The sequence below is a fragment of the Caloenas nicobarica genome, chromosome 3, assembly GCF_036013445.1.
Source record: "Caloenas nicobarica isolate bCalNic1 chromosome 3, bCalNic1.hap1, whole genome shotgun sequence".
In the NCBI taxonomy this organism is placed as follows: Eukaryota; Metazoa; Chordata; class Aves; order Columbiformes; family Columbidae; genus Caloenas; species Caloenas nicobarica.
The window spans coordinates 4,474,403-4,499,101 of NC_088247.1; the positions used below are offsets into that span (position 1 = coordinate 4,474,403).

At 41.1% G+C, this 24,699-nt stretch overlaps 1 protein-coding gene across 1 annotated transcript in view; it reads left to right on the forward strand.

Moving 5' to 3' along the window:
• PKHD1 (PKHD1 ciliary IPT domain containing fibrocystin/polyductin) overlaps positions 1–24,699 on the forward strand; it is a 255,893-nt gene that overhangs the window by 99,993 nt on the left and 131,201 nt on the right. Inside the window, exons 37-41 of the mRNA XM_065631634.1 lie at positions 15,092–15,299; positions 16,343–16,500; positions 18,101–18,295; positions 19,697–19,822; positions 22,983–23,113. Coding sequence (XP_065487706.1) covers positions 15,092–15,299; positions 16,343–16,500; positions 18,101–18,295; positions 19,697–19,822; positions 22,983–23,113 — 818 coding nt within the window. The remainder of the gene's footprint in view (positions 1–15,091; positions 15,300–16,342; positions 16,501–18,100; positions 18,296–19,696; positions 19,823–22,982; positions 23,114–24,699) is intronic.

Below are 24,699 nucleotides of genomic sequence, written 5' to 3' on the forward strand. Positions count from 1 at the left end.
AACTGGCTTTGCAGAAAGGCAGAGTGTTTCTATCCCATTTCCTAGAGGGGCTCGGTGAGGAACTGCTATTAGATCATCGGGGCTGAAATGACTGTCCGTTACTGGCCATTGAGTTTCACACAGTTATCCCTGCCTTGAGTTCAGTAACTCTCATAAGGTTAAAGCGTGCCTTCCAGAAAGGCTTGGTCTTTGAGGACATCAAGGAAATGGGAGCCAGCATTTTCTATAGGAGCTTGTTCCAGGGGATTAATTTGGTTAATCATCCATGTTTTTATTTTTTTTTCTTTTCTTTTTTTTTTTTTTAGGAAGAGTATAATAATGCCTGATTTGAATTTGCCTGATAACAGCTTTTTCCATTTCATTTTCTGTGTCTTCTCCTGCTTCTTCAAAGTATTTTTCCATTCTCTGTTTGACCCCTGTGAGAAAGTCAAGATTTTGTCCTTAAATTTTCAGCGCCTTGTAGCAAGAGCCTTGTCTTCTTCATGTTGTTTTGTTTTCTAGCAGTGTGGGCAAAGCCAATAGTATCTTCATGCAGCTCTGCCCCCTGTGCTTGTGGTCTCCATCCTCACAGACAACTCATGATATTACAGAGGCAAACAGGGCAGAAGTACTTTTTGTAGTGCTATCTTGGCAATATGATGGAGGGAAGTAAACCCAGGTGTCTATATCAGTACCCTCGAGGCATTTCTCACTGATATTTTATGTTTTACTCTGTAATTCTCAATGATTCTTCATTCCTGAGGAAACCAAGAAGATGAGGTCTGCATTTGCAACCCAAGCATTACTTAGATGGAGATAGATGGAGCCAGAGATGGCTTAGCCTGTTCATGGAAACATCTCTTCGTTTCGGTTTCTTATCAATTCTTATTCAAGAATTCTTATCAATTTCTTATACAAGAAATGCAGACTAGTTATGAAGTAACTTTTGAGCTCTGCACTACATACAATCCCAGTGCATGGCTGCAATTAAGATTCGTTCAAACCATGTAATCCACAATTTAGCATTGAAGCAATAGAAGCCCACTAGAAAACAAGACCAAAAGGAGTGTGTTCTTTTGCTGGATTCATATTGTTTACCAGAAACAGAAATATGTTGTTCTGTCTCCAATTTAGCACCAGTGTGGTCTATGATATAGAACAAATTGTTGAGCGTGTCAGCCTCTTTCATATACATGAAAGAGGCTGACACACTCAACAATATATGTTTGTGAGATACATATGCATCTACATCTATATATGTTATTTCAGATCAAAATCATTAAATAAGCAGGCTTCCAAATTCTTAGCTGTCTTGGTGAAGACAGGACCCGGCGCATTTTAATGTCTTTTTCTCTTTCAGACTGGGAAGTTTGAGGGATGCTCTGCAGCCACGGTTGAGTTCAGCTTGTTTAGTAAGCGCTGTCAGCTCCTCACTTTGATATGTTAATATGACTAAGGGTTTCCTACAATCCCCTTGTGAGTGGCAGTCCTTTGCTCCGCTGGTTGTAGCAGGCTGGGAAATTTCACTGTTGCCTTTGGCTTTAGCCAACTCCCCTGCCAGTCAGAGCGTGCCACCCATAAACCACCTGTCAATCACACGTCAGTTTTAAAGGCAGTTTCAGCCAGCTGGGGCAACTCGACTTTTTGACAATGTAATTACGGCCCTTGCATCCGCAGTAGGGGCCTGAGCAGGGCTGAGAGAATTTTATTGATTGTTCAGGAGGGAAATTTATCACTGTCTCCAGCTCCATTCGCACTTTATTCCCTCAGAAACTCTCCTGACAAGCTTCAGGAGAGAAGTTTAGTGTGGTGGCCTTGGCTGTTCTTGCGCCTTTGTCCTTCCCAGGGAAACTGGACCAGAGATATTGGCAGATGCTGAGCAGCGGACAGGGACCAGATGCAGGTGCAAACTAAGTGGAAATGCTGAACCAATAGTCGAGGACACTTCCCCTTTTTTGTGACAGCCTGATTTTGTGGTCCCAACACTCTCATTACCATGGATAGAAAAAAATTTAGAAGCCTTTTCCATTCTGTTCCATTTTTAGCAATCCTGTGTAGATGAGGTGTCCATCGTGTCCCCTCGAAGCAGACTGTGCCTCTTCGTAAACAAAGTCCAGCAATTTTTTGCTGTGTATTTAGCAGAAACTTCATCGGTAGTAACATTATGATGATACAGGGCATAAATGTATGAGCCTGTTCCTTGCATTTTGACTAATAATATATACCTCTCCAACTAGATGGAAGATGCTACACTTCAGATTTAATACCATGCTACATTCATTTTGTCCAGACTGTGAAAGCTCTGTGGTAAAGAAAAAACAGAGGGTTTTCATTTAATATCATACCTATTTATAATCAGCATAATTAAAACTGAAATGTCAGTGGTAATTTCAGTCCTCCAAAGTCATGGATAGTCATGCTGCAAAGAGCGTCCCTTGCACTTGCAATGGATGCTGACTGTGGAAAATAACATTATAGAGGAAATTCTGCACTTCTATCCCAGACTTCCCTGTAATCAAAACAATCTTATACGTTTTCAGGGTTAGCAGGAAAAAAGTATTTTTTATCAGTTAAACCAATTATCTATTTTAGTCACTTTTAATGAATAGCAAAACATGAAATATTTGTGAGCTGTGTACTGTGCTCTACAGTGCCTGTGCATTCCTCAAGAGATCAAACATTTAATCAAATGCTTCTTGCTTTTCCTCCATTAAGCAGTGTTATGTATCTGTGCTGAGTTTGAGATTAAGAGATCATAGACAACATGAGAGGATTCGTTCTGCTTTACTCACACATTAAAAAGAAAATCTTCCCAGGGGAAAAAAAAAGAAAAAAATCTGTAGCAAGGGAATTCAAGATAGGGTGCTGAGATCTGCTAGAGATAAGATGTGCTTTTTTACTGTACTGAAATGTTCATCCATTCCATGCATGTTATTTTCCACTGATGGAAACCATTGATTTGCACACCCCTGTTACACCATGAGTTCAGATCCCTTTTTCCTTTCTGGAGTCGTGTCCATAGGTTGCTTTCCCTTAGATGCTATTTATTCTATGTGGTGTTTGCAGGAAGATTTTTGCCTTCTGTGACAGTGTTTTTCCTTTCAAGACCTTGACTTTAACATGATATATTAAAGCAGATGGCTCTTGAACAGAAGGCTAAGCTGTCTTGAATCCCCCTGCATTCACTGGAGGTAAGAAACTGCACCTAGGCACTTCCCATGGAGTAACTAGTGTACAATGACTTCACTTTCTTATTCACAAATATAAGGTGACCATTAGATTTTAAAGACCTAGCGGATGGGAGAAAAACAAAAACAAAAACAAAAACAGAGAGTTGAGTTCAGGGAAAGCTGCTGTGTCTTTCATAGCTTGTCCTTCTTCCTAACAGAAATGCATTGATTATCTTTGATTTAAACTTAAATCAGTTGCTCTGTATTTTGGTGCTGATCTTGGTGAGGAAGACACGTGATGTAAAGGGGACTGAGAGATGGGTGCTAATACATATAGAATAGAATAGAATATAGAGTATAGGTTATCTATATCTGTACTCTATTAGCTATACTCTATCAGCTTGTGTTTCTTGACTGGGATGAGGTCTGTGGATTACTACAAATGTGGAAGCTTTTTGCGGGATGAAATAAATAGTCACCTCTTTTAAACGTTTGAATATACCATTGAAACGCGTCTTCTGATTCTGGCCCCAACTACAAGCAGGAGATTGGCTAGAGGAAGAGAAGCAACCAACCTCAAAATCAGAGTGAATTTCCACCCTAGATGGGAGAAAGCCTGCAAAGTTTGGCGAGTTGAAAAACTTGGACCCAGATGTGGGTTTTGGCAGGGCTGCAGGCTGAGCCAGGCAGGGACCCTCCATTTGGGCTCACCTTCAATTTTCCGATGCGTCTAATTGTTTTTCATCGCATGCTGGGGATGTAGCAAACTGATCTTAGCATTTAAATGGTCGTGCCACCCTGTGTACCTGCTCCCACGGGCAGACATTCCCCATCTCATTTAGTGACAGCGCGGGAGATTAACTGGCAATAATGCAAAACATGAGCAGCTGTGAGCAGCTCGTGATGGGACCGCGCAGGAGTTGGCTACTGCGTTTGAAGCAGTATGTCCCTGGTCTCTGTTTAAAGAGGTTTTCCTGCTTGGCACCTTTGGTTGTGAGCTATTTTCGGGGGTGGAGTGTGATTTTGGTGTCAGGCTCACTGTTTTACGCAAAGGCAGTGAAGGAGCTGGGAAAATCTTTCACCTTCCTTTCTGGACTGATGTGACTTAACAGAATGACTGGGTAACCTCTGGTTAAAGGAAATGTTTGGAAATGTTTGCATTTATGGGGCAGCACATAGAGATGGTACTTTTTTCTGCAGTGTAATGGAACAGGAAAGATCAACAATGAGAGTTTCCTTAGACCTATTTAGTCACACAGCCCTTCCCATCCTCAGTCAGATACCTCCTGCTTTCTTGAGGGTGCTGTTCAAAAATACGTAGGTGGAACTGCTTCAAGGTAATAACTGCAGTTTCATGAAAATGAAATATTCAGCAGGACTAGGTCACATTCAAGGATATTTCCTACTGGAGAAAATCAAAATGATTCAATTTGTCCTCTCATTCAGATAATGTCAGTTTTGTTTCATTTCGTTTTGGTTTTTTTTGTTTTGTTTTCCCCACTGGGAGAAGGAAAAGGTGTTTAATGCTATCATTTTGCTTTCATCTGGACTTTCATATTATTATTTTTAATGTTATATCTGTTTCATATCAACATTTTAACACTAGTGAAATGAAATGTTTTAACAGAATAGAAATCAAAATGCCTGAACCCTCAAAGTGACATTAGTATTAATACAGAGCAAAAAGTACTTTTAGGGGGAGGAATTTTTGTTCTATGGAAGATGATGAAGGTTTAGCCTCATTTGAATTTAGAGTGTTGAGCTGCAGGCTCTGATTTCATCCTCCAGAACCCAGTTTTACGGGGAAGAATCACCCTTATTTTACAAGAGAAGGAAGCAGAAGACAGAGAAATGCTGAAGTTGTGTCTGCATTGGGCCTTGGATGAGTGGGCCACCAAGCAGGTTAAAACCTGATATTAAAAAGCTGAGCCATGACTCATCTCTGTGATTTCACTGTGCTAGGACAGCAAATAACTGTTGAGAAACATGACAGGTGCAGCTCAAAGCTGCATCCAGGGCCTGTTACGATGGGACAAGGGGTGACGTTTTTAAACTAAAAGAGGGGAGATTCAGGCTAGAAAAGAGAAAGAAATTTTTCACACCGAGGGTGGTGAGAGCCTGACCCAGGTTGGCCAGAGAGGTGGTGGATGAACCATCCCTGGAGACATCCCAGGCCAGGCTGGACGGGGCTCTGAGCAACCTGAGCTGGTGCAGATGTCCCTGCTCATGGCAGGGGGGGCACTGGGGGAGCTGGGAAGGTCCCTTCCAACCCAAACCATCCTGTGATTCTAAGATCCCAAATTCCCTGCTCTGGTGATATGCAGTATCAGAGCCTCTCCACAAAGGACCTCTGCCCAGACCCGAGCAGATGATAGCGCCACAATGAAGATGTCGCATGGTGGCTTTGTGCAAAAGGGCCTACATGAAAGGACCAAGTAGCTCCAAATTTCCTGTCTCCATCTCCCCATTGCTTGCATAAAGCTTGTGCCTGATGCTGGGTTTGGTCCCATGCAACGGGTAAATCCCATTTAAAATACAGTGCGCAGCACCGAGGCTGCTGCATCTTGCCTATGCAGCAGTCAAGAAGCTGATGAGCTCCTGGGTGTCCCAAGGGTTAATGAGCAGTTTTAAATTAGAAAGGACCTCCCATTTTACCTTGGGGCATGAATGAATAGCTTTCTGCACTGGCTGTGTGGGGAAGTGGCAGGAAAGCTGTCTGCATCTCCCCAGGAGCTGCCCACACACACCAGTTTGTCCTGCAGGGCTGCGTGGGGGTGGAAAGACATCTCCCACTTTCAGAGCAGAGACATCCCTGACTTCCTAGGATGTGTAGCATGAAAAACAAAACAAAACAAACCCAAACCTGACTCCTATCATTGCAAAACAAGCTAGAAACATTGTGCAAATGTTTAGGGAATATACCTAGGACTGGAATTAACAGAAAGCAAAAACAAGCTGAAAATATTAAAGTCCAGAGAGTTGAGGGCTCATGGTTCAGATAGGTGTTTTTAAACACCTGTGAAAATGAAGGGAATCAGCTCTCATTCTTCCTTTTCTGATTCCCTGCACTTTATGGCCAGTGACTGGACTAATTGCTGCTAGAGCTGAGATAGCTGGGATGTTTTTTAAAAACAGTCCTCATCAGATCTGAGTTCATGGAAGAGTTTCTCCGGGTCCTATATTAAGGACCTGGAATTTTAAGGCAATTTTAACATAGAAACCTGTAGCAGCGCAATTGTGTGCTCTCCTGACTAAGAGGGCTTTCTAGAAAAGAATTTCTGTTTTTTTCACTTAAGGATTTTTATACATTATTTTTTGTCTGTTTGTTTTATTAAGTGAAACAGCAGCAGCAAAAATCTCTGTCCTAGATCTATCTACCTATCTATCTATCTATCTAGTCTTTCCGGAAGCACCCATTTCTAATGGATGTATTGTCATTTGTTACCTTGGCACTGGAAATTTTAGGAATGGCCAAGCCAAGTTTGAATAGGTAGCGTGATTTGGATATGAAAAAGAGAATAATAAGGAATTATTAGATTGGAGAAGAAGCTGGATTCCTTTGGCAGTATAACACCTGAAATACTGCAGCAAATTGTGTTGTGTTTTATTATTGGAGACTATATAGTGGTGTTTTGTTGTGTTGTTGTTCGTGTTGTTGTTGTTGTTTGGTTTTGCTGTTCTTTTTTTTTTTAATCATAGCTAAAATCCATTGCATTACATTTTTAACTCTGTCTCTTGCAAAACCTGTCTTCTTTTTGGGGAGAATGTAGACTGCTTGTTTCTTTTCACTTTGTTCATGGAAATTGAAAGATTTTAGTCTCATTTACACTAAAGATTTACAATGTAGCTGCAATAGATTGACAGATTATCTGCAGTATAACTCGTATAGTCACGGTAAGTAGATTGTGTTTCTGAGCCCCGCAGTTCTTGTAAATCCCTTTTGTGGTATAAAGGGATCTCATTACCTCAACTCTAAAGTGCTAATAAACTGTCAAAAGGTGTAAAACAGCTTTATAGTTTGTCAACACTACAAAGAAACTGTGTGTTCATAACCTGAGTTAATCAATTTGTGGTAAATAGGAGCGAAGGTGAGATGCAGCAGGATCCTCACCCTGTGTAGTCAGAGAAGAGTTCAGAGGATGATGTTCCATGCTGGAAGGAGAAGATGGTTTCAAAGCTTTAAACAACTTTTGGGAGAAAGACCAACAGTCCCATGGCAGGTTTAAGGCTGGAATCAGTCCTAAAACTAATTTAAGGAGTCTAGTTTCTACCAACACTCCTGTGCATAATCCACATGCTCCAGCTCTGCCTGACTCTGGATGTGCTTCACACTGGTTGCTGTCAGACTTGATTAGGAGGTTCCTTGGGTATCTAAAGTTAGGTGGCAACACATGCTCCAAAAAGTCTTGTTTTCAGGTCAGGGGCATCTGTTTTCCATCTAAATAACATGTCATCTAGTCACCTAAATTCTTAGATCTGGAGCATCCCATAGATTTAAGATGGAAGTCATCAAAACCAAATAGAAATATGTGAAAGGCGAGAGCTTCCTTCGGAGCAAACTGGTGTTTAGCGAAATCATAGGGCAGTGAGATCTGGGGTTTCAAATGCCTTCTGGTTGCCACTGGAGTAAGAACATGAACATCTTGTCTGTGGATGCAAATTGCAAGACACAGAAGAGTGACTGTGCTGAACATACTCCAGGGAAGGACTCTTGTATCTTGAAACAGCATGTTCTTGAAACACAGTAAGTTGAAAGATTATGGCTAGTAACTCTGAAAATGCTGGAAAAAACAACAGCACCACACGACAGACTTATGAAAAAGCTGAGCTGTAGAACGAGAAGACCTGAAGGCTTTCTCTAAAAGGGTTGCCACTGGATTTACTCATTGCAAATGTTCACGGAGGTGGTGATCACAAATGCTTAGAAGAGCTGAGCGTAAGTTTTGTTCAAATACAGACTGACTCCAAGACAGCCTCATGGGCTGGAAAGAGAAAAAGAGGAGAAGCAGAGGTGGACATTGAGAAAGTAATGGGGAGAGACCTGAAGATGTCTACAACAAGATGACTGAATATCAGTCTTGGAACACAGCACCCAAAGTACAGCTTAGCTGGAAGAAAGAAGCACCAGTGGCCTTGGCTGACTTTGAAGAGGAGAAGCCAGGAGTCCAAAGGAACATTCTCCAGGAAGAAAACTGTAGACAGAAAGAAGGCAGATTGAGGGAAGAATTAGAAGAAGGCAGACCATGGAGTGGGACCTATGCAACTGAACCTGACAGGAAGACCTGGAGGCATAACAAGAAACGTGGAGGCTGGATCTGTGGAGAGAAGAACTGAGACCTTGGGCAAAGCAGGATGAAATAATCACGCTGCCTAATTTTGCCTGCTCACACCACAAGCCTTCACAAATCAACTGGAGAACTGGTTGATGAGTCAGTTTTCTCTGCCCATGCCACATACATTACTGAAGCTATAGAAGGAAGAGACATGGAAGTCTGGGAGATGCGGCATCAGACTGAAACCCAGAAAGGAAGATGGGAACAGGCTTGAAATAACAACAGGAGAAAGGACAAGGTCTGTGAGATTTATGTGTTGACTGGAATAATCCTCTGAGAGATACTGGGACAGGTGAAGGACAGGAGTTGTAAGAAGCTGGAGAAAGAAGTGATGGATCAACACGAAGGCAAGGGTGTAGGCAGTGGCTATTGGAGACTGAAAAAAACCTGGAATTTAATGGGACACTCTCAGTTCAAACAAGAGTCGCTGTCTGGAAAGTTATTCCCTGCAGAATGGGAGTAAGTAACACAAGGTAACTGCAGTATCGGCATCTCATGGTGTTCTGGCAAAGAGCTGGGATGGACTCAGGGGGCTCTGTCCTCCTCTTTTGGTTCTGATCTCCTTCTCAGACCAAGGCAAACTAGTTGCTTTTCATTTTATGTCTTTGAACCACAAAGATGATTAAGGGAGTGGAGCATCTCCCTTATGAGGAAAGGCTGAGGGAGCTGGGTCTCTTTAGCTTGGAGAAGAGGAGACTGAGGGGTGACCTCATCAATGTTTATAAATATATAAAGGGTGGGTGTCACGAGGATGGAGCCAGGCTCTTCTCGGTGACAACCAACAGTAAGACAAGGGGTAATGGGTTCAAGCTGGAACACAAGAGGTTCCCTAACATTCTGTGATTCTGTGATTCTGTGATTCTGTGAACTGACTCAGCTTCCCCTTTTTGTAAAACAGTACAAGACATTAATGTAGATACAATACTGTCACCTGCCTCTGGAGTTAATATCTGAAGACTGCATGCTAAATTAAAATGCCAACAGGAGTGTAAGTGTTGGCTTTTTTGGATGTGTTAGCTGGAATGAGAGGCTTCATTTTTGAGAAACTGGGCTGACTCAGAGGAAACTCACTTTCCAGCTTTATCCCAGATACTGACATAACCCCAAACGAGCCACTTTTGCACCTTCTTTGCACCTGCCTTTGTGTACAATGAGATTAGTAACTTTGTCTTGTGGAGGTCTCACCCACGTTTGCATGAAGTGAAGCACCCAAGTGTGAGCTCCTCAGGTCAATGAGTGCTATGGTAGGACTTGTCTATACCCAGTGGAGAGACTACCATTAGGACTGACCTTAGCTATCTGTATGTTTGGAATATCTAGCATGGTGGGCCTTACTTTAGTACAAATAATGAGTGGCAAACTACGTACCTCCTTTGGTGACCAGTGTCAATCCAAGTTTCTCTTCTGGTGGAAACTGGAAGTGATTCAGAGTGTGTAGGCTCCTCAGTGACCTATTTATCCTATTGACTATAAGATTTGTCTCCTAATTAATAAGATTACAGCTGCCTCTGTAGTCATTTTTTTCAAAACTCTGTATTTCAGTGTTTCCATTTGTAGCAGCTTCTGCTTTCCAAGCTGAGTTAGACTAGATGATCTCCAGAGGTCCTTCCCAACATTAACCATTCCGTGATTCAGTGATTGGAGACAGCTCTCCAACACCCAGTTTAAATTTTTAACACCCACTGAGGCACCCAATGTACCCTTGGAATAGGAAAATATAATAATGTCTTTTGTGATTAGAGGTTTGTAAATGATGACCTCAGACACCCAGCGTGAATTTTGGGGTTGTCATATGCAGGGACAGGAGCTGGACTCAATGGTCCTTGTGGGTCCCTTCCAACTCAGGACATTCTATGACTTAATTTGTCTAAACCTACGACACTCAGTAAAATCCACACTTCGCCTACTGTTTAAAGACTTTCTTGTAACCCTAGAGCTAAGTATACCCTGACATACCTTGCTGAGTTTTGATGTGATTCTGAGACATTTCTCTAAAGGTTGAATTCTCATTTCTGATTGAACCAGGTCTAGGTGAAATCAGTTAGTGAAATCATATAGCATCCTACAGAGATTTATAAAATGCTTTGTGGTAGAGACTGTAAGAAATTAAATTCGTACTGTTTTTCTTTTTCTGTACTTGACATCGAAAAGAGAACAGCATTGTACACATCAGAATTGCCTTGTTCTTAATAATTTTGGCCGGTCTGTACAAGACTGTATCTTCACATCATGCTTCCAACAGGAAGCATAAATCGGGGTCCTGGTACAAAGGTATTCTTCATGTTATGACTTGTGATTAATTCACTTTGGAATTTGATTTCAAGTCCTTGCATTTCTGTGTTGCCATTTGTCATAATGTTTCTGCTCTGCTCAGTAGTTAAAGGTGTTTCTACCAAGTCGTTTAGTAAAATGTTCAATTCTCACTTTGCCTGCGATAACATTTTAAGTTTAAAGGTTCCATCCAGTTCCTTTAACATGAAGGTACTTCTGCTTTAGATCTCAAGATGGGCTGGTTTTGTTTTTTTTTTTTCCCAATCTGAGATTAGTTAATTATTAAAAATGAGTTCAATAATTGAGGTGTTATACAGAGTCATTTATTTTTCAGTACTTTCGAGTGTTTCTGCTTGCAGTACTTTTTTTTTTTGGAGAAAAAATAATTTAAATATACTGCAGCTGTTGGTCTTTTAAACCTTCTGCTCTCAAACAACCCATTTATTTACCTGTTGCACAGTCCAGCCTCAGTCACTGAAGGTTATTTATGAACCCTGCATGTTTCATCTGAAAAAGAGTTTGTTTTCAAGGGGAAACAAGAAAGAGGGTTCTGGGCCTCCAAAGGGTGATCCTGCAGACACTGCAGAAACAGGAGTCTTTGTTCCAGGGAGCTCTCTTTAGGTATTTATGATCTTGGTAGAGACCTTGTTGGTTCTTTGAAGGAGAGAAGCTGAAGAAGACCTCTGGGAAATGAAGGTTGTCTCCCATCCCTCCTGAGATGTTCGTCAGCACATTTCATCTCCCCCATTTAAAAGCTGGGTGTAGGAGTTCCTCTGAAAAGTGGTGTGTCCTACCCAGTCAGCCTACTGAGTAGAGGTCTGGAAACTTCTTCAAGAAGCAGTAACAATTTGATTTGGCTCTCTGTCATCTGTTTGTTCATTTACCTGAGTGTTAATGCAAATGACCATTTTAAGCATCCTGTGGTATCCAAGGTATCTATGTGGGTCTGGCAGGTAGGGCACAGGACTTAAGTCATACCAATACCTTTCTGGAACAGCAACTAAAGGCCAATTGTATATCCAAAATGACATGTTTAGGCACCTGAAACCAACACACATTCTTCAAACTAAGTCAAGGCAATTGCAGACACTACAGGTGACAGTGACTAAAGGGCTTGGTGGGCGTAGTGCTCGTATTCAAGTTATCTTCATTTAAACTTACTGGATACTGAAGTTGGAGAATATGGAGGTTGCATGTTTTCCTATAACTGGAAGTATGTGACATATAGGTAGCAATGTTATACTTATTAAAAAAAAAAAAAAGTGAATTTTTAGGGTTACCAGCTGTAAATTTGTTTTCAAAAGAGGAATGGGTGATTTTAAACAGCAATGGGTGATAACTGCTCAAGAAACAGTGTAGTACATTTCTATGTGAGTGTATGATGGGCTCCTATCAACACCATAGGGCCAGGAATATGTTATAGTTAGGGCAAGGAAGCCTCAATTGTGGTGTCACCTTGATGAACTGAACAGAGAAATATCACTGACTAAACCATGTGTGTCACTCGTGCAGCTTAGGATAGAGGAGAATCTGACCTGTGGGTATTGTTTTGTGTGGGAATATAAATGGGAAGCGAGGAGAGAGGAATGTGACAGACTTTTTTTTTTTTCCCTAACAAAAATATACTAAAAGTGTTGGAAATATCCTACCCCACCTAAATCATCAGGAAAAAGGTAACAGAAGCTGGAATGGGAGACAAAGAGGGAGGCTGGCAGAACACAGTAAGAAGTTAAAAAAGGAAGAAAAAAAAAAAGGGAAGCTTTGATACATTGAATACACTTCTTTTAGAAAAAAAAAAATCTTGACAAGGTTTTCCTTAAAAACTTTTGCTTCAGAGCTTGGAAGTGGAAAAAAACCTGAAACAAGTCTTTTCCATTAGAGGATATTCTGACTGCAGAATGGTGGTTTGCACCTCTTAATGAGAAGAGTTGTTGCCCAGCAGTGTTGCTGTAGCATGTGTGTGACAGATGTACAGAATGGGAGCCCGTTGTGTGTCTGGCCACAGATGCACACAAACACACACATGAACACACAAATCTGTACTATAAACAACATGTCCAGAGCTGGAGAAAAACTGTGTGCTGCTCAACATGCAGATGGCTGCTGTCGGTCGTTTGCTTTTATGTGAGTCCTAAAAATTCACGAGGATCACTCAATGAAAGGAGGTAAATGAATAAAGATGATGAGGCTGCTGCTAGTGAAAGCACGCACATAGGCTGATATCAAAAGATTTTTTTTTCTTTTTAAGCTATCTAAAGCTCTGTTGAGAGCGAGGTCTCACAGGGAAAATCTTTGATGTCTGTGCTTATGAATGGTGCAAGGTGGGTTTTGGCTACGTCTACATTAGAAAACAGAAGCATATTGGTAGAGTGAATGATGTACGTGCTGAGGATGCAGAGTCCACTCTGTAGATGTTTTTGGGGTAACTATAGAGTTATTCTAGTCTGGTTCCATCAACATCTAAAGTGTATTATATGTCTTACCGGATTACGGCTTCTGTATTAGTTTCATCTGAAAGAAATCCATTTGATGCCTCCTAAAATAGTTCCATGGTATGAAATGAAGGATGTCTGGGAGATTTGCTTAGCTGTAAGTTGAGAAATTTCAAGTCTGATTTAAGAAAAAAATAAAAGCTAATAAGCCAGAAGGATCTCAGCTGGGTTTAGATGCCTGCCATTGACACAGAGTAGGTGCTCAAATATACTTCAGGGTGCTGGTGTATGAAGACTTGAATCTTCCTTCTCTCATTCTGGTGTGGATTTATTGACTTGGAGGTACCACTCCTTATTTCCATCTTCATTAAGGAATGAATTAGGACACCAGAGTACAAGCAACGAGAAAGTAAAACAGGACATGGAGAGAGACAAGCTTGCTTAAAATAATTTTAAAATGTTTTATTGGATGCAGCCTCTACCATCAGTGATTTCTGGTGCTATTACTTTTCTATAGAACAACCAGGGAGGATAGTAACTTGCTGTGGGCTAAAGGTAAATTATGATCTATTGCAAAGGAGGGAAGGAAAAATATACTAAAGGTGAGTGCATGAGGAACATACTCTCCCCTGATGGTGTTCAGTGTGTTGGATCTCACTGGACCAATCTGTTCCAAAGCCTGGAAGGGAAAAAAAAATGTGAAGAGTTGAAGCAAGCTTCATGAAATGAAGAAGACAAGGTGTAATGGCAAGATGTTTCATTGCTGGGGCTTGTTGCACACAGACTTGGTAGTATGTCCACTGAAGAGGAGGTAATTTGGGAAACTGCAGTTGCAACATTGCTCTTACCTCCTAGTGATGGCCTCAGGTTGCTGATGCAAGGGCTCTTCTTCATCTTGCAGTTGTGCTGAGCTGTGTATTCACACTTCTTGCCACATCTCTAACCCATCCCCATCCCCAGGGATGTTATGTGACCTTCACATCAAGTGAATCTTAACATTGAAAATACATTTTCAGGTCTAGCCAGAGTAAGGCCTCACCAAGAATATGTTTCAGCAGTGTTTTCTAAGATTCTAAGATTCTAAGATTCAAGTTTTCTGGAAAAAAATCACAAAAGTTATTACACTTAAAATAGTATGTGATGTTATTTCTGCTTTTGGATGAAAAACACTGAAGCAAACACTTTTAATATAAAATGTTTAAGTCACCTAACCCAAGATTTTGAAAAATGACCCCTCATTTTGGATCCTCCATTGGAGACAGTTTCAAGATAACATCCTGTTGCTACCTGAGCAACCTGTAGTCACTTTTAAAAGTTTTTGAAATCGGTGATAGTTGTCTTTCCATATATCACTGAAATGTCACTAATAGAAATGTGTTTTTGTGAATGCATGTTACTTGTGGGCCTAGATTCACTGCATGTTGCTCTGAACACATGACTGGGCAATCTGATAATTCAAACTGTTTTTTGCACTCAGAGAAGGATGATGGTCCCTGCAGAAACTGCTTTTCTCCCTTGGTTATAAAAGGTGCTTAAGAAGAGGGTGTTTCTCTCGTGTAGAAGCCAGTTTGGGGGAATCAGACAACCTCATGTCCCACTGCCTGTTCAGCAAATTTCTTTCTGGTGTGTTTTTCAGCTTTTTGGGATCAATAGAGACAAAAGAGGTGAGATGAATATGTTGTTTGGAAAGTGCAGAATTTCTGATCCAGACAAATGTGCACAAATCCTCTTCTGTAGCATTGATCTCATCTCTTTTACACAACATCAAGAAGAGATGAATGAATGTGGAATGATTCAAGTAAGGCAGTGTTTTCTAAGCATGTTACTCCTGGTTTTTTATGTCAATTGACTTAGTGTTTGTGTGGGGATTTTTTCTTCTTCCTTTTTTTTTTTTTTTTTTTTTTAGGCTGGATGCCCAAAGTAGCTTTCACACACTTGAAATCGTCCGCTCATGCTAATGACACACGATTAGTGCTCCAGGAATCTGTTGACTGGCAACCCGGTGATGAAATTGTGGTGGGAAGGACAGACCTTGGAGATGCACAGCAGCAAGAAGAAATGGCTGTTATTGAGTCTGTGAATGACACGGAGCTGTACCTTAGATCACCACTCAGGTAGCCTTTCAAAGGCCAAGGGGATTTCAATAGCAGAGAGCTGAACGAGGGGAAAATTTGGTCAAAGTGAGGATTTGCTGTTTCCTGTGGGACATAATAACTATGTAAATCCCTTTTACAAAGGTGGTCAGAGATATTTCAGTTCCTTGCTCTCCCCAAAGCTAGTGGACGTTCGACTCTGAATGTTTCTGTGTTTAAATTCTGTATCATAACCATGAACTCAGAAAACCTTTGAAGCAGAAAACACTTATGGCCAGTACAGTCCAGTGGCCTGAACATACGTTTGACAAGGAAATTTCCTGCATAGTTAATTTCTTGAGAAAGTGCATTTTTTCGCAAAAAGTCTCTGACTTCTGTAAAAATAAAATCAAAACCAGAAGAAAACAAAAAACTCAAACAAAGAAAACAAACAAAACCAAAAATGAAAAAAAACCCCACAAACAACAAAAAAAACCCAACCTCCCTTCTTGACTGACTTACTTAAGCTGATTAACAACACACTTAAAGTTAATTACTTCAGTTTGGAAATACTGCTTACATGTTTCCAGTGAGCAGTTGTTTCACTGCCTTATGTTTCTCTTGGTCTTTTGTGCGTGGAGATCTTGGACAAACTCTACTTCTTGTCATCATCACATGGAGCCCCGGTATTAAAATGTGTTACATATTTGGGAGGCAACCCAAATCCAATGCCCAGGAAAATGAATGGTATTATTTTCAAGAAATATCTGGGGCTTGAGGAAGAAAGTTCTGATGGTTTTCACCCGAATATGCTTTGGGAAGAAAATTCAAAGGCTGAAATATTTTGTTGTAAACATACATAATCTAAAGAAAATTTGCGAGCTTGAGAAACAAAAAGATGAAAACAAACATCAGCCAAGGGAAAATACATCTAGCCCATATATGCAGACACACTGTCCACAGTGAGAAGAGGACTGAAACCATCTCTGAATTTGGGCAGTTGGAGTCATAAGCTTAACGTAAACATAAGTCTTGCCATCTGGCAGGTGCAGATCCTTTTGTGCCTTTTTTGTGTCTTTCCTTAGGTGCTCCCACAGTGCTGGAGAAGGATGGGTGAATGGCCAAGGTCTTCCCTTGCGTGCTGTGGTGGCACTGATTAGCAGAAGGGTTGTTGTTCAAGGAAATGTCACGATGGAGAGGATGTCACACCTCAGACAGTGTGTAAAAGCAGGTGCTACAAGAGGTGAGGAGGTTTTTTTCTCACAGAAATGTACTGAGGAGGAAAATTAGTCTATTAAAATCACATTGTGGTATCACTGTGTATTAGAACTAATTCTTAATAGGATAACTTTGAGATATATCAGTGCCAGGAAAGCGAGTTTATCTTTCCAAATATTGTTTGACATTGAAATGTGAAGTCTTGGGAGCTGAACTGCACTTCATTGTAATATCTCAGATGTATTATTTTCACACTGTTGTTTCAAGCCATCTTGGGAAAGGTCCTTTAGTTTCGCCTGAGCCTAAGGGTGCAGAGAAGAAAGTATCTTCTGAAAACGTGTTTCAGTGTATATAATATATTAAATTTTTAATTGTGTTTACTGTTTAGTCACTTGAAGAAGAAGGAAAAACAAAACAGCCCAATGCTGTTTGTACACTTCAATGTAAAATATTGAGACATTGTTTACTGCTTAGGGATACCAACAAAAATAACGGGTGGTATTTTCTTGTAGCATATAGTAACAGTTGTAAAACAGTGTCAGATATCTCAGTTCTCCTTTAGTTTTACCTGTATGAAACTCCATGAAGTTTGACAGGTGGCTTCCTGATTTAAACCTGCTGATGGGGAAGCAGAATCAGACATGGTGATTACAATTTGAGGAGAGTTAGGTTATCTGGCAACCCAGATGTAAGGTTTCCTTTAAAAATAAAATGCCTTGGGCTTTCAGACTGTGACACAAGACTTCATTTGATACCCAGCAACCAACTGCTTATATTACTCATGGATTTATGGTCCATTTTCTGTGGAACTCATAAATATAGACTCTGAAATGTGCTAACCATTTCAGGTTTTTACTTGAGTTAAAGGATAGGAGGATTTCTCAGAGGAGTCACCAGAAGATGAGTAAGCAGTGGTTTTTGTAGTTAATTTACATTCTTTAAAAGAAAAATGAGCATTACTGAGCACGAGCAGACAGTGCTGGAATTTGAGATCCTCTCTGTACCTCCACTGAAAAGCACGAGTTCCACTTTTATAGCCTGAATCCCCTCCTACCAAAGCATCCTAAATATAGACCCGTGGAAGAATGACTTTCAAGAATGTCGATACATTCGCCAGCCCTATGATTTACTTTCCTTGTCTTCAGACTGTGGGTAGTAACAGTGCCCCATCCATCTGCCCAGAGAGTCAGAAGAGCAAGAGTTTTCAAGGAATTTCAAAATGTTCTCATTTCAGTTTAACTCAGTACATCCGTGCCCAATCTCCTTTTCAAGAACCTCACCCAAGGTAAATCAATGTCAAATCCATCTTCCCCATGCATAGGGTATTTAAAATTGAGCACAAGGAACTTTCCAAGGCATAAATCTACCACAGCTTCCTGCTGGTTTTAATATATATTCCTCTAAAAATGTCCAGACTCTTAGGGAAGGAACCATGAGAGTATTAAGAGGGAGCATCAAATAAGCTTGCCTGTGGCTATTTGTCTTTGGGCCCATGTTTAAGATCACTGCTGGAGATGGAGTCTCACTGAGTCAATGTGGTGGGTCTCATGATGTTGCTTGGGGCACTCTGCACACCCCATGGTGGCCATGGCCATGCTGACAGCTCCCATGGGGTTGTATTCTAGGTGGCTCCAGGTGTCTGTACAAGCGAAGCGAGAGGCAGCTGGGGTCTCGGGACCTGGGGGCCGTCGTGGTTGTGGAGGCCTTCCAGAGAGAGGCGAGTCGGCTCCAGATGGAGGGCGTCCAGTTCCGCCACGTGGGCCAAGCGTTTCGGCAGCACCGCAGTGCCCTGACAGTTACTGGCAACACATGGATGGCAGGTGAGGTGGTCACACTGGAGGTGAGCCTGAATGATCTCAAATCTCCACCTTATCATGCCCAAAGCTGGGGCAGATGTCCTCAAAACCTTCTCAGCCCTCGGGTCCGTTGACAAATAGGACTGGTAAATGCAAGAAATCCTTACCCGTAGTCTGAGCCCAAGTGAAATTTGATGGAGGGCTTTAAGCTGCTTTAGTTCCTTTGCATCTCTGGACAGCTTCTTCCTAAAGTAACATTTCATTTTTATGCCACAACTCTGAGTTGGTGTGCTACTTCTACCTCTGGAAATGAAAGCACTAATATACTGTGAGGGACCCCAGAGGTGGCTCAGGGCTGTGCAGTATCATAGGCCAAAATTTAATTCTGTCATCTGAAAGTTAAAGAACATATTAAGTTATGTTAAGTTAAGTTAAGGATGGAGCCAGGCTCTTCTCGGTGACAACCAACAGTAAGACAAGGGGTAATGGGTTCAAGCTGGAACACAAGAGGTTCCACTTAAATTTGAGAAGAAACTTCTTCTCAGTGAGGGTGACGGAACACTGGAACAGGCTGCCCAGGGAGGTTGTGGATTCTCCTTCTCTGCAGACATTCAAAACCCGCCTGGACACCTTCCTGTGTAACCTCACCTAGGTATTCCTGCTCCGGCAGGGGGATTGGACTAGATGATCTTTCAAGGTCCCTTCCAATCCCTAACATTCTGTGATTCTGTGATTCTGTGATTTTGTGATTTTGACTTTGTCATTGATAAGTGCAAAATTCATTTCCATGGAAGTTGCAATGAGGGCTTTGAAGACTGATGGTGACAGGACCAAGTTAGACGGGCTCAAATAATGTTTTAAGAATACTAGATGGGACTTTCCCTTCCATCTAACCCATACTTAAAACTTTCCTATGCCATCTTTATCATTCAATGAAGATCTAGGCTTCCTGCTGACAGAAGACAGTACTGACCATGATCCTGGAGCACAGTGGGCAGGTCACCATGCCTGGCTATACAAGGTGTACAAGATACCTGCCCTGTCCTCATTCCCCTTCTGAAACTTTCCTCCTCTCCTTCAGTCCCACTTCAATCATCCAGCTGCCTGAGCTCATAACATTCTTCACTCTTGGGATCTTGTCCTATCCTTTCACTGGATCTGCTCCTCCTTCCCCACAATGTTGGACCACATCCATTAACCAGTTTCTGCGCTCAGTGCCCTCGTTCTCTATTCTGTCCATCTCAGCCATGTCGTCCTGTTGGCAAAGATGTGCCAGGTGAATGAGGGTGGGAGCTGCAACTGAGCAGTCTCATGGGAGCCAAAACGATTAATCTCACAGCATCAAAGGATGAGAAGCTAATATAAAACTCTCCCAACCTTCAAGCTGCAATGTGTTTTTTGCTCATAGCATTCTTTTCTTTCCAGACTCTTACATACGTGGCTGTTGTGTTTTGGACTCCTTTGGCCAAGGACTCCGTCTGACTGGGATCTCAAACCTTAGTGTGGAGAACAATGTTTTCTGTAACATTTCAGGGCATGGGCTTTTACTGGGTGAGTAAAGCAATAAAAACCAAACCACCAAACAACAAAACTATCCTACATGTAACAGCAACATGTGCCGATTACCATTTGCAGGGAAATGCATTTGGAGGAAAGAGTGGCAGATCCTTTACTGCACCCTGAAAACTTTAATTACATCTTCCCCATTTTCTGGTATCAGTGAATCTGGAATAAAACTTCCATGATTCCACATGCAACTGCTAGCAGATATTTCTGTTTGACCATATAGTCTCTTTCATCAGGCCAGTCTTCACTTGATCTGGATCCCTTTTTTTTCAGTGTACAAGTGGAAGGAGATTTTTTTTTTAGAGGATTGATTTACCTGTCTTTGGAAAAGTACCATTATGCAATATTTAAGATCCCAGTTCAGTGAGGCATTTAAGAGCATACTTACCTTTAACTTCAGTCATTTGACATCGAAGATAATGGAGTGAAAGCATATGTTAAAAGTTAAGCAGAGGATTTAGCACTTAAATAAATTGGAGCTTGGAGCAAGAAAAATGTTAAACAACAAAATATTTCTCCTAACTAACCATCAGGAGACTGACTTGAAGCATCTTCTGCTGGGATCTCATGTTGCCTGAATACCTAAAGATAGAGCTTGATTTTCATTTTCCCTCAGAAATGGGATAAAAATGACCAATTTTAAGATAAACGGAGGGTGGAAAAAAAGCCTTCAGTCCTGATCCTGCAGTTCCACACATACAGCGAGTCCCCCTGTTAGGTCCTGTATGTAAACATAATGAGAAGTGATAAATTACGATTTAAACAGAGGAGATGTATAAATGGAAAGTGATTGTACACATCTGTCAGACAAAGAGAGCTGGCCCAGAGAGATCCAAGGACTTGCCCAAGGTGATGCTCAGAGTCCCTGTGGCTGTGGGGAAGCCGAAAAAGATCTCCATCCTGCAGGCACACCTAGGCTCAGTCTTGCTAGGACATACGTCTAAGTTAAAGGTCTCTGGGCTGAGCTGAACATTTCCACTGAAGTTTCAGCCTGAATACACATTATCCCCAAGATGTCTTTAATGGCTTCACTGTCAGCAGCTCTGGAGGGTCTGATGGATGAATTTATGTATCATTTTGTTGCCTGTGAAGGAATATTTATTATAGCTGGCTATTTGCAGGTCCAGAATTGGACTCCTTCAATGGTTTCTCATTTTCAGGGGGGTTGCAAGGCAGTCATAAAAAGTCGCTCTGGGCTTAAAATTAATTGACACACCAGGTCTCAGCTTGGAAGCCAAGACCTTTTATGCCACCTCAAAAACCTATACGGCTGTCAAAAGAGTTGCTTTAAGCTCCTGTTCATTCTCTTGTAGTAGCATTGTTTGTAATACATACACCTTGGAAAGGAAATATTTGCTAAATGGATCTTGTTCTGAAAGTGAAGAAAGGTTCAAAAAACTGAGAGGAAGGCCAAAAATAATTTCATTCCCAAAAAGAAAGGACAAATGTTTTCCTGTGAAGTGGCTTTCATTTGGGGTAGTAATGATTGGGGAAGGGATTTGTATTTGTAATAGAATTTGAGCAGCTATAGTGAAGATAATCATTTATGTGTGATAAACAAAACTAAACAGATTTAGTTTCCTCCTGATGTAGGTCAAAAAGAGATGACCCACTTTGTATTCTGCTTCCAAAACACCAGAGTGGGAGTACATACACTGACGTGTCCTATTTGGACTTGTCCTGTATGGGGCTGTCCACTTTTTGCCATTGGGTAGAACATTTCCTTATGTTGTGGTTTTTTTCTTTGTTTGTTTGTTGGGTTTTTTTGGTTGGTTGGTTGGTTTTTGTTTGTTTGTTTTTTGGTTTTGTGTTTGTTTTTTTCTCCTTCCTCCTTTGATACTGTTACTAGATTTGGGGTGCCCCATGGCTCTGAGTTGTGTGATCAATCGCTTGATTGATTTTTCCTTTTTCTTCTCATACTTCACTGCTTAGGGGGGTAAAACCCCCACTCTTGTGCAGAGTTGCAGCAGATTTTTAAGTCTATTCAGAAATTTTCTAAGGTGTAAGTAGGGCAGTGGATGGAAACACAGGAGATTATAGGTACAACTTTGAATTCTAGTACTGCCAGAAGCAAGCCTGTGTGTGCATAGGTGAGCTGCTTCCCCACTCTGAATATTTTTCCAACTGTAAATGTGCTTTGTAATATTCCCTTTATTCATTTCCTCCACAAACCTGGGGTACAGTATGGCTGGTGTCATAATCATATATAACACCTGGTACAGGGTATTGTGAGCATTGAATTGCACAATCATGGTCTCTGTTGCCTGTTTATAGAACATGTATTGTAGTATTCCTTTTCCCGATTGTTTTTATTTAAGTATAATGTAAGATGTTTGTGGCAGGAACCACTGGTCTGTTTGTTTGTTGTTTTGGGGTTTTGTTTGTTTGTTTGTTTTTTAATCATATTTACAATGTTGATCAGATCTTGCTTGTGGCCTCCTGACATTCCTGCAGCAAACAGCCCTTCCCTTTCCATGCTCTGCACTCCTGTGCCAAGCAGTTATGGCATCTTTGACCATCTCACAGCCATCTTCTGCGGAGTGTTAAACACAGGTTTCTAAGTGCTTTTCAAACAGTGATTTATCCAGTGACAGTTAGTAGGGAAACCTAATTCCCAGGTGGGCCATGTCAGCAAAACAGACAAGGCAAAGCCTGGCAAGTTCTGTGACTTCTATAATAGAGAGTTTCCAGCTATATTTACCTTCCTTTCCTTTCCTTTCCTTTCCTTTCCTTTCCTTTCCTTTCCTTTCCTTTCCTTTCCTTTCCTTTCCTTTCCTTTCCTTTCCTTTCCTTTCCTTTCCTTTCCTTTCCTTTCCTTTCCTTTCCTTTCCTTTCCTTTCCTTTCCTTTCCTTTCCTCTCCTCTCCTCTCCTCTCCTTTCCTTTCCTTTCCTCTCCTTTCCTCTCCTCTCCTCTCCTCTCCTCTCCTCTCCTCTCCTCTCCTCTCCTCTCCTCTCCTCTCCTTTCCTCTCCTTTCCTCTCCTTTCCTCCCCTTCCCTCCCCTTCCCTTCCCTTCCCTTCCCTTCCCTTCCCTTCCCTTCCCTTCCCTTGCCTTCCCTTGCCTTCCCTTGCCTTGCCTTGCCTTGCCTTTGTTTTATCTTTATTTTTTCTTGTTTTTTTCCTCTTTTTTTTTTTTTTTTTTTTAAGGAGAGGGACTAGACGAGAACAGAGTCAGTAACAACATAGTGATTGGCCTTTCTGGGTCAGACAGTTTATCCAACATCGAGACGCTGTCACCAGCAGGGATCTACATCAGGGGTCCTGCCAATCACATCAAGGTAAGAAGTTCTGGTATAAAATGTAACTTTTCCTTTCTAATCAAAGATATCAGAAAGATACAAAGCTTCATTTATCTGCGAGATCATATGCACAACGGTTACTTGGATGAGCTGTCAGAAACTGTGCTTGTGATGGGATATTAAAACAAGTGCATATTACAAAATAAGTTGTATTAATGGCAAATTTATTGTTATTGAAAAATTTTACTGCACTTGAGTGGAACAAAATATTGCAGTGGGATCCTTCATCCTGGGATACTTTAAAAATTGTTTTATTTTCTAATACTCATGGATTCATAAAATCTAGAAAAAAATTTAGGCTCAGCTTCTCTAGAGTTTTCTCTTCTGTCATTATTAAAAAACCCCCTCAATTTTAATAGGCTGATGATAAACACAGTAAAATTCAGCTATATCAAATGCACTCCTGTCTGGATTTGAAATGAATTAGGTTCAGTCCAAGTTTTGCATTCCAGGGTGAGAAGGAGAAAGCGTTTCCTGTCCTATGAAAATGACAATGATTTTAAGAGGGGCGAAGCTTCTTTATTCTAAATAGTGATAAACCCTCGAACTCTTAAAAAACTAACAGGCTAACAACCCTCACATCAAAAAGCTGATCTCAGTAAAAATCTTTTTGTTCACCAAGTCTCAGATGCTTTCTTCTAGTTCATACTTTTTTGTCTTATTCAAGTCACATTTCAGAATAAAGAGTCACTTTTAAGTGTTTCATGGAAAAAAACCTGTGATTTTCAGTAATTTCAAATCATTTTATATTCCAAACTATTTTGAGTCTGGAATTTCATTGAAACTGACCTTTCTTACCACAGTTTCAATTGTGACGAATGCATGTTTTTGTTAAAAAAAAAAAAAAAATCCTGACCTCTTCTATTGTTAACCCACAGAAACCAAACCAATTATTAAGTGTATGTGGAGACCTAATCGCCCCCTGGGTTTCTGTTCCAAGAAGAAAGAATTGCACCTAAATTTGAAGGTGAAAAAGAGACACACATTTCCCATGTTAGTATGAAGACCATAGTGCTCAGGAAAAAGGAGAGGACTTTTCTGCAATTCCCTCAAGGGCATATTTATCATTTTTAAGACCATCAAATATAGTTAAAAAATACAGCAACTGGGCAGAATCACATGAATTTCAGCTCCACTAAACACAGAGTTTTGTTCTATCATGCACTGACTTACCCTGGAGCTGTCTGCTTGATCGCCAGTGGCTCAGCTTTTGAAAAGGTTTGCTGCAATTATCTCTACGGGTACGTGTGAACTGACTGTGGTGGGTTTTCGGCACATTTGTTTAGCTCTCTCGGTTCACGTGTCTTCCTACATACGCCCAAAGCTGCGTCTGTGGCTGTGTACCCAAACATCAAGGTTAAGTCTGCTCTCCAAAGATGTGTTACTCAAGGCAGAATAGCAGATGGCCCTTGAAGGGTTGCTGATAAACCTCATTTTTGTCAGTCTCTCCGAGTGGGCTATTTGAGGCGTTGCAGCAGCAAAAGGAAAGTATGAATTAGTTGCCTAGCTTAAAATTGTTATTAGCTGCACTGACTGGTCTATAGTACCAAGCAGGGCTCAGCAGA